Source organism: Ischnura elegans, chromosome 1 (genome assembly GCF_921293095.1).
Source record: "Ischnura elegans chromosome 1, ioIscEleg1.1, whole genome shotgun sequence".
In the NCBI taxonomy this organism is placed as follows: domain Eukaryota; kingdom Metazoa; phylum Arthropoda; class Insecta; order Odonata; family Coenagrionidae; genus Ischnura; species Ischnura elegans.
Genome location: NC_060246.1, coordinates 163,569,843 through 163,580,558, shown reverse-complemented (window position 1 = coordinate 163,580,558; position 10,716 = coordinate 163,569,843). Strand labels below are relative to the sequence as shown.

General features: G+C 42.7%; 1 protein-coding gene across 1 annotated transcript; it reads left to right on the top strand.

Annotated features, from left to right (window-relative positions):
• The first annotated feature begins 2,063 nt into the window (after positions 1-2,063).
• LOC124173023 (protein yellow) lies at positions 2,064-5,415 on the top strand. Its single transcript, XM_046552548.1, has 2 exons — positions 2,064-2,307; positions 4,256-5,415. Exon 2 carries the CDS (start codon positions 4,271-4,273, stop codon positions 5,408-5,410), a length of 1,140 nt encoding a protein of 379 aa, XP_046408504.1. The 5' UTR covers positions 2,064-2,307; positions 4,256-4,270; the 3' UTR covers positions 5,411-5,415.
• Positions 5,416-10,716: the final 5,301 nt, after the last annotated feature.

Below are 10,716 nucleotides of genomic sequence, written 5' to 3'. Positions count from 1 at the left end.
AAGTTTTTTTCAATTTTCCCCCCTATTTTTTCATGTTCAAGGTGCGGCCTGGCGAATATAAAATATCACCTGTCTTTCTTTTTTTCATCCCAAAGCCCTCCCACAACACGCTTGTCGGATCAGAGTTCCCCCAGGGATCTGCCACTGATATTTCTTATAGGTCTTCCCCGCGATAGCTTAGGAGTTAGCGAAACTCCCAGATGTTTCACTTTAAATGTCGCCTTGGCCTGTTGGCACAGCCGCACCCACATGTCCACACAGATGACCCGCTGGTGGATGTGATCCTGCAATAACTTAAGGAAACTTTGTAAGTTTTCATATTCTTCACCCAAACAAAATGAATGGCCTTCTGCGATTGAACCGAATACTATTCCCCTGTGGAGGAGGACTTAATTCTAGTTCCGCTTTGAGAGTAAATGAGCAATCTCAATTCATTTGCGCTATAGGCTGAAATTCCCAACTCCTCCATTAAACTGCGTATGTTAAAAGCATGTACCAAACCATCATAAATTCGAAAGTATTACAGTAACGCACTTTAAATCGAAAAGGTATACCTTAGCTCCAATTTCATGCAATAGTTTCGGGTAAAGTCTTAATACTAACAGCTCTGAAGATTTTTTGGGTAGAGTATAATCTCGTTCCAATTCATTCGACACATGCTGGTGAAATTCCTTACAGACGGAATTATCTTCAATTTCATTATATTCTTTTTCGGGGTCACTCCATGATCACTAGATTCGTATTTCTGTAATTGCAAATAAATTAAACGAGATAAAGTACTATCACTCCATGCATAACTAGGCAACTAGTCGCTGGTCTCCTATGGCGTCAATTTCCCAAAGCGATTTTAAGTTATCTTTTTCCCCAGATCTTTGGCCTCATTTCACGCCTTCATTCTTCCGGAAGAGACTTATGATAACATGTGGATAGTAGAAATTGTGCGCGATGAATGAATTTTCCTGGATTTAGATCCAGTCCCCTTTCTTGGCTTCACACATGACCGTTGTTTAGGCCAGAGGAAAGTCTTTCCAATTCAAGATTAATCATATATGGTAAATAATTGTATTTTATAGCGAAGACAAAGTCTTCGTGCTAACAGGCCCAGGGGCGCAGCTAGGAATTAAGGCTAGGGGTGGTTTCAGGCGCAACTAGTACTGGGGTGTGGTATACCCGCCAGGGTAAGCGGTAGGTGCGGGGTCCCTCCACCAGAAAAAAATTAAGATAAATGGTTCAAAATGGTGATTTTTACGGTCTTCTGAGGGTTATTTTATTAATCCTCACACTATTCTATAAGCAATATTAATCCAATTAAGTTAAAAAAATTAAACTTAAAAATTTCTTTGAGCTCTGGGGGGGGTTTTTCTCCCCCTAAATCCCCCCTCGATGCGCCACTGAACAGGCCTATATGGTAGAGGCAGGAGGATATCACCTGGAAACAGCAGACAAACTATCGACAACAGACTAACAAAAAAAAACAGATCCAGGAGGTGAGAAAAAAGGCCTATTCCGTTTTTAGCTGGGAGCTCATCTCAGGAGTGGAGGAGGACACGCAAATGACGTCATTTCCGCTGTCTCCTCCCACACTCCATGACTTCTCTTCCGGTACCAAAAAGTGCACTGGGTTACTCACTGATACCCTCTCACCCCCGCTCCGTTTTTTTACTCCGTAATAACTTATTTTTATATCCTAATAATTCAACCCCCTCAACAACACAAGCGGTAAATTAAGTGACACAAAATCAATAAAATACTAATCGATTCTTCTGTGCAGGAGTTTTCTTCTTCGATAGATTACGCAAGTAGCGGTCACGTGAAACACAGTTTCTATGCCGCATTAACACGAGGGAGTTAATGTGCATCAACGGTCGTTGTGGATCGGAACAGGATATGAACGAATTCATGCAATAAATTCAACTTTCTGGTCATGCATTCCTACAACTTTAGCAGTGCACCAAACGGTGCATTTTCGCGTTCATACTCATACATGTTAAAGTACCGTAGGGCCAGGGGTTTAAAAGTTGATTCGTGAACTTTCGTGGCAAATATGTTTTGGTACAGTCGGAATGGCGCACGGGAGCGGCAAATGGGCCACGCGAGCAAAAGGGACAAGGTCGCGTTCGGATCCCATTTGACCAGCCCCGGTTGACCGAATGTCGGTCGCCCGGTGCAAAACACAGCCTTGGCCCAAATGGCGCCGGCGGGCCGCACAGCTGGACATTCATTGGGCGCCTATATAGGCGCGGGCGGCCCGCCTGTCGTCCACAGAGCTACTCGGCAGCCAGCAGGGAAGTCAACGTTTGCAATCAGGTAAGCAAGAGCCGCTGAGACTCTTTAGACGCACACAAAATGACAATCGCCTTTGATCCCCCCGTGATCATCGAACATGATTAAGAACCTTGATCCGGGAATTTTTCCCCGGGAAATTATTCGAATGCTGTAGTTAGGGAATAGTAAGTAAATAAGGCCCGAGTTACAATGGAAATCATGCTTAAAAGTATTTCAAATATTGACATACCGATAAATTTTCAGAAAACTTATTCTAAATTTGGCTTCAAACTCCAAGGACAACCCATGATATGTCCTGCATGCGCGATTTCTGTGTGTCATTCAATCGGAATCGGAAAATTCTGCAGAGGAAAATTTCATTCGCCCTACCTGGGATTAGAAACCGGATCTCCCGAATCCGCGCCGCGCTTTCTGCTACCTAAACTCCCCATGCATATTTTCTCCCTTCAAGGGGTTTTGTTGCCTATGGATTACGAGATGGGTTTTGCTGCCATAAGACATTCAACGCCAGCTGGGTTGCATGTTTCGCGGGCATAGCGCCACATTCGCGAGGGCAAATCCTGGCCTGTGACTTATTTTCCGTAACCCCCTTTAAATCCGCAATCAGGCAAAAATTTTCCGCAAAATTCCCAGAAAGAAGAATTTCAATGCAAAGGGTCGCATCTCTTACACGCTTTCAATAATTAAGTTGAGCAACTAATTGGCTGAAGTGGCTATGTTAACACGACTAAAGCAAGGCTAGCATTGCTCTAACAAGTCTAACTCTCGCTGTGTAGACATCCGTTTTCTTCCCCATCGATGATTTCCCCAGGCAATCGAAAAACCTGTTTCAGAGATCTTTTTCCTTTTTAACTTTAGTATTTTTAAATTTGGTTCCATCGGAAAAATTCATTTTAGTCGTTTAACAAGTATTATTCCCTTTGAGGATATCATTAGATAAGATAAAAATAGTCAATTGTATTTAAATTGCCCTTGTCTTCAAATAATAAAGGGTTTCACTCATATTATTTTGTCCGGACAACATTCATCCGCTTAACCCTCATCAATGCAGAGGAAACACTCGCGCAGGAAGCTTTCTTTGTAGCAATGTTGAGTGCTTTGAAACCGAATGGACGTTCCGTGACTTCATTGCTCTTCAGCTGATGCCCACGCTACTTCAATGAAGACATGCTAAAGCCACAAAATTGAAGACGGTCGTTTTCATAGCGAGAGCTCGGATATGCCAATCGCATGGCACTAACAAAACGCAGAGGGGGTAGCGTTCAATTGCTTTGCCCTGGTGACGAAGGGCCAGTCGGGATAGCATTTGCGGAATGCTCTCACTCAACGAGTTGCTTTGGTTTTCATCGCGATTTATATTTAACAACATCAGGCTTCACCTCGTGGAGTTAAAATATACATTCATAATTATTCATTCCCTCTCTGCCACTAAATTTTCTAACTACTTAATAGTTTCTCAACTAAGCGGCAGGTACATGTACATCACAAAATTCACTCGAATAATTCTTAAATGTAAATTATTTTCATGGTGATGCCGCTTAGCGGTGAAATATGTTTTACGAAAATTAAAATTTAGTGAATGACTACTAATATATAATTATGAATATGATCGCGACATTGTTTTTAAAATAAATATATCCGTATTTTTCCGTTTTTACATACTTCGCCTTAATCTCGAGCTACTCACAACGAAAAGCCAACGGTCTTCACTCTTCGCTTGCTGGGTTGAATTGACATTTTGTGGAAAATGAATCAGTGGTTATTACTCCCATCATTACGAAGGCTGAATGAGGAATATTATTTTTTCGACGAAATCCGTCTTCTACCATCGACTTCCGAATTCATTCGTTCTTCCCATGAATTGCCATTGCGGTCTGATAGGATTCAGTTGGTCTTGTCCCTCCATATCTCAGAATCATTCGATTCAGCTCGCCACCCAATAACACGGCTCCCTCCTTCTCCTTTGCAGGAATCAGCGTACAAAATGGCCGCCGCTTGGACGAGTGCGCTCGTCGCCATCTTGGCCGTCGCCGTGGCCTCTGCCGCCCCCAGCTGCGACCCCACCCCCACCTCCCCCGTCCTCGACCTCTCCTTCTCGTGGCACGGCGTCGTCTTCGAGTGGCCCTGCCTCTCCACCAAGAACATCTACGTCTCCTCCGGGCGATACATCCCAAAGAACGTCATCCCCACCAGGGTGCAGTTCTCCCGCGAATACGCCTTCGTCGCCCTGCCCAGGTATCGCCCAGGCGTGCCCGTGACCCTTGCACGCGCCAGCCTCAAGACCAAGGCGTGTGCCCCCGTCTTCGTCCCCTTCCCCTGCTGGAGCCTCCAGGAAGAGGGCAACTGTAACGCCCTCCAGAACGTGGTCGACATCTTCCTCGATGCCAACGAGATCCTCTGGGCCCTCGACGTGGGCGTGGTCAACACCCTGGAACAGCCCATCCGCCGATGCCCCCCCAAGATCGTCGGAATCAGCACCAAGACCGGTCAGCTGGTCAAGGTCGTCGACCTGTCCAGCCTCGTCTGCTCGGCCAGTCGCCTCCAGTACGTCGTGGCCGACGTCGCTCCCGACGGCCACACCTTCCTCTACGTCAGCGACGCCGCGACGCGCTCCCTGATCGTGTACGACGTCCACCGTGGTCGCGGATTCCGCGTGATGCTGCCCAAGGCCGTGACCGAGGGCTGCGCTTCCCGCGACGTGCTCTACCTGGCGTTGTCTAGGCGCCCCTGCGGAGCCACCGTGCTCTTCATCTCGTACCTCTCATCCTCTCGCCTCTTCTCCATCCGCACCGAGTACTTGCGCAGGGGCACGCCCAACGGACGCCTGATCACGGCCGGAGACAAGCCCAGCAAGCTGATCGTGCTGGGCACGGACGGAGGCTCCGCTCTCTTCTTCCGCTACAAGGGAGAGGGCGACATCTACATGTGGAACACGCTGACCTGCTTCAAGAGCGACAACTTCGAGCTGGTCCAGCGCGGAGGACCGTGCAGGCTGTCCACACACGTCGCCCCCGGCTACAAGAAGCTCATGTGGACGCTGGAGTCCAACTTCCACGACTACATCCAGGGAAGCACAGGGTGCGTGGGTGCCAGCATCAGGCTGCAGCCCATCTACAAGAACTGAATACACCACACATCAAAACCACCCTAATTTATTTATTAAAATAATGCTGTCTATTCCTCGACAGAGGGAATCCTCGGCTCGCAAAATAAAACTAGAATTGAAAAATTAAAAACTCCTCGAATATCATTGATTCTCGGCATCACGCCACAAATTACTTATATATACACCATTTTTTCGATCTGGTTACTGTGTACATCAACTCGTACGAGCTGATGCCTAAATGGATGAGCGCGTGAGCGAACGAAAAAAATCATCGTGTAACCATCCGACTTGTTGAAATGCATGGTAGAAAATTAAACCAGTTCTAATATGGTTAATGAACATGTTCCGTTCCGGTTCACCAAATATTATTCTCAAGCTGTAGCCTAATTAACTTTAATCAAATTCAATAATCAAACATTATTCTCTACAACCAAAAATTATAGCTCAAGTATTTAGGCATTAGGAATAACTTGTCGTGTAAAAAGTCTTCAATGAAATTTATACGGCCGAGCACTAGTCGAATGAAACATATTCCCAAACTGAGAAACTAAAGTAATTGGGTGAGGAAGGAACGGATTGGTTGGAAGGGAGGCCAATTGGAGGAGGGAGATCAGAGCGCAAAGTACAATGTTTGTATGTTTATTTCACTCCAACATTACTCAATTCCAGCTGATCCGTTCTTTCCTCACGCATTATCTTAACTTGCCCAGAATATACAATAGCGCGGTCTGGGTGAATGCAATTCTTTCGACTTATTATTATTGATTAAGAATGCTACTGGTTGAGGTACCTTTTCATCGAGCAATTTTTCGAATAACCCCAAATGTACCGGGTACATTATACTCCGATCCCAAATTGGACTTTAATCCTTTCTAAGCCAGAGCTGCTTCTGGGAGAAATCAAATCTCAAGGCTTTTCATTTGGAAAGCTTGAAAATTTTGCATTCGATCATAATTATCGAGGCAGGGAAATATTTCGTCATCAAAATTTACACCACAAAAGAATGTGTAGTTTAGATATTTCCTAAATAGAGCTGAAAATGTATACATTGTTGATGTTGCTTAGAAGCAACATTGGGTTACAATGGGTGAAACAATACCCATCTCTTAAAAGTCCAACTATACACATATGAGGGGATAATAAGCCAAGGGATAGAAGGGATATTTTCATAGTTTTTAGAAAAAATAATTTAAAGTCAAAGTAGTCAGGAGTAGATGGGAAAAGGTTTTGAAGAAAAAAATCAATATGTCACTAGATTTCAGCAAAGAACAGAGACTCACTCGCATCCCTTGTGCAGCAAGTTCTCGAATATTTCATCTATCAATTCCAGTACTTATCTCTCTTTACAAAAAAGTATCTCTAACCCTTAGGCTCCTCACCTCCTTATATCGTATTCAATCCCTCCTCCTTACTGCAGCTTACCTACTAGCTCCTTCCCCAATGAGGTACCTTCCATCATCAAAGAATACGAAGGACATTGATTGCGATTCGTTACACACCATTAATGTATTCATAATATACAAATGATTTGGTTTTTGAAATCACAGTTTAGACGAATGGCAATGGTCAATTTTATCCTCATTTGAAAAAGGTCAGATTGGCGCCCATGCGATGCCACTCCACGTGACGTCACAGGGACCTAGTTTCTATACGAGTAGACAGGAGTTTTACATAGTCTGAGATTACCAATGCATGCATGAGGCACAGAGCTCAGGGAAACATCTCTTAATAATCACCTATTAAAACTGGCTAAGGTCGGAAAGTTTCCTTCGTTTTATAGTGTAGTGTGATAATCCTTATTTAAGCCAAGCCCTACCAGCTAGCATGGTACTCTCCTAGCATCCTGCGCCGTATCAGTGCTCAAAGGCCTCGCCCCAAGGTCACCTCACTTGCGGCAGCGGGAACCAGAACGACGTCACACGGAGTTTTCCCGGCATTCATACTTAGCCGTCGCGTTTTCGCGCGCTTGAAATTTTTCACTTTTCATTTAATCGCGAAAAATAGATATCGTCATTTAACAATCTAAAAGCGTGAAATACGTACTCCAGGAGTAATAATGTTTCGATTTAGGCAATAAAAAAATAATAGGAAACCACCCTATTCGCCCCTTCATATCGTATTCTCTCCCTCCTCCTTACTGCAGCTTACCTAATAGCTCTCTTCCCAATTATATTGTTTTTAACACAATATCTCAACTCGACCACAAAATGCGTTGTCATCCATCGCTCATTTTAAGATGTTTACCAAAGGTGCCACTCGCGTCGCCACTCACGGACCAGCGATCCAAATTTAAGCCGTAATGAAGGCTCTTTTTCTCGAAATTTAAATTCGATATGATACGAAATTCTGTCAATTTCATTATACTTCAATTCTGGCGAGTGAATTTTGTTGAAATTGCAAATATAGAGACCCGATTGGATGGCACTGCACCCATCGCAAGCATATTATAGTAGTTTTTACCCGATTAGTATGCGCCCTGAATAACGACATGCGATATTACGGAATTGATCCGTCTAATAAATGTCACGACAAGATCCCTCAAATAATATAAATTTCCTTGAAATTATTCGATTTGACATTGCCCCTATTTATTACATGTCGTCTCTATTAAAAGGGCATAGCTGGATAAGAGGGAGAAAAGTCCCCCCTCCATTTCGCATTATTCGCGATGTTCCACCACGTAAAAATTATTTTTCAATACGCCACCCGAAAGGTATTAAAAATCACCTCCAGAAAACCTTTTTTTCTTTTTGGCCCTCTCAAACATATGTTATGAAAACATGCGTAAGAAAACTTCAAATCGACGCCATATCACCTTGTACCGCTCAAAGTTCTTGAAAACAATTGGAAATCTGCTCCATTAAATAAGGTTTTAAATGCCGCAAACCGCATTAAAAATATGCCTTCTTGACAAAGATATTTAAGAAAGAGTTAAAATCGTATTTTCGATCTAGCAGGCCCTGGTGGGCCTCTAGCAGGCTGGAAATGTGGGGAGGTTTGTCCTATTTGATCCTAAATCGCATACCCCAAGTATGGGAAAAATCCCGGAGGGGGGACTTTTCACCCTCTTATCCAGCCCTTTCTTTCCAATAAACCCCTTTTTTGTCAACAACACATAGCAACGTTATTTTAAACAAACAATATATAATCTAAAAGATCAACCTAGCAAAACACGTATTGAAATATACATAAATGCAATCCGAAACCAAAATAAAGAACGAGATGAAGTAAATAAAGTTAAATAAAATGGATAAAAATGGAGTTGGATAAGGCCCGACATTACACTTCGTAGCCAGACCCGCTGATTCTGATGACACTCCGCCCCTGCCCGCTACATACAGACCATCCCTTCAAAAAGGTTTCCCCACTTCGCCCACCAAGTCTGGCACTTTATTGTTTCACTCTGTACACTCCATCACTCTTCCACGCGACGGAGGAAAATGATTCACTCCCTCAATTACCCAACATTTCTTTCCTCCAACATTATTTTCAACAGTCACTCACCGCTCGATAATCCTTCCTCACAAACATTGTGTGACGTTGGAAAATTAGCTAATAAGGGAATTGAGTGTCGTCGAAGCAGCGTCATTTACTCATTTTCGGTTCGTTGACTTCTCATTATCACTCTGATTAAGAGGCAGGAAGTTCACACTGATGGCATTCCTGGATACCCAGCCAAAAAAGGATAATAATTCAGATCTTAATATCATCATCATCACTGGTCAGAAATCCTAAGATGGGTTTGAGGCAGCTCCCCCATTAATTCTCTTACCATCTTATCTTTCACACCCAGGTATTTCTTTCTTTTTTACCCACGTATTTCTCTTTTACATCCCTATTTACCTGTTCCATACATTCCTTTTCCGTTCTTGCCATCTACTTGTCCCTCGGCGATTGTCTTCATCAGGCCGCCTAAAATTTAATCAGCCTTGCGAATGTACTACAACAATCAGTGTGGGGGCCGATGCCATACACGTCGTTAAAATCTTAGAATTAATCTTTTGAATAAGTTTCAGGATAAAATGTTCGGAGATGAAGTCGAGGATATCGCCAGATACATTGAGGTAGAATGAACGATGAACACAGAAATGGGGAAATACATTCGCAAACAGTTCAAAGATTCATTTGTCTTGAGGACGATATAAAGACCAGAATATAATCCACTCGGAAATGAAAAATCATCTTCCGTAAGAAGTTTTGTACCTGAGTTATTACATACTTATGATTGTTGATATGACAATATTTAGGCAGTCTTAACAAGCACTAAAAAATCAAAACAAGCACTTGAAAAAGACGATTAAAAATATTTCAGACGATTCCGTTGGCTTTTCAGGTTTTCCATGGACTACACAGAACTTAACAGAGCTTGACACATATCAATGAAATAGTAATGTGTGATGAAATATTCTACTGCCCATTGCCACAAAGTATAACTTCCCAATAAAATGTGTTCAACTTCACCAATGTTTCAACCCATCCAACATTTCAATTGATTTTCCCACATTACTTCTTATGTGAAGAAAGGTCACCCTCCGCAGTTCATGTTTTCTTTGTAGCAGTGAAAAGAGATTTCTCTCGCTTTCAGTAATGATATGATTGATAGAAGTTAAACATAGTTGCATCTGGTCAATCTGCAGGATCTCCATTGACATCGACATTCAACGCTGCAGCTCTGAATTCGAGAATAGAGTTTGCTTTTTTATCCAGTATAAGTTGAACATTCAATCAGAGAAGATCTTTTAGTTTATCGTCGCGTAATGGTAGACGTAATCACGAGAATAGAATAAATGGAATTGACTGCAATACGGAGAGTTTTAAATTGTCATTCTGTCTGCGTAATACTATGGGTCTCTCGATTAATAAAATTTAAAGGAGTCCTTCGCTAGGTCGGCTCACTCCATCTTTTTGTTTTCCATTATTTTAACCTTGCATGAATTTTCTTAGGAGTTTCTAATAGTTTGAAAATTTTGCTTTTGCACGAATGTGCACGTGTATTTTGTTATTACGGGTAATATTTTTATGACCGTGTGGTGTGCATGTGAGGATTTTTTGCAAGCTGGTGATTGGTCACCCTAAACAACCTAGTGGTGGCTCGCAGGGTACTATATAGATCCATATACATGTTGATTCAGTGTTTTGGAGTATAGACCTATACTACTGAATCAACGTTAAACAAAGAGGTCAAGATATGAGAACAAATTTGATCCATTTATGTATTCCGTTAATCATGGACAACCTGCTCGTGCACCATAATGGCTCAGCTGCAAACTGGATTGACACATTGTATAAAAAAGAGCAAAATTGGTTTAAAAAACAATGATATC

Coding starts and splice junctions, on each gene's coding strand:
- LOC124173023 (XM_046552548.1), top strand. CDS start 4,271: ATGGCCGCCGCTTGGACGAGTGCGCTCGTCGCCATCTTGGCCGTCGCC.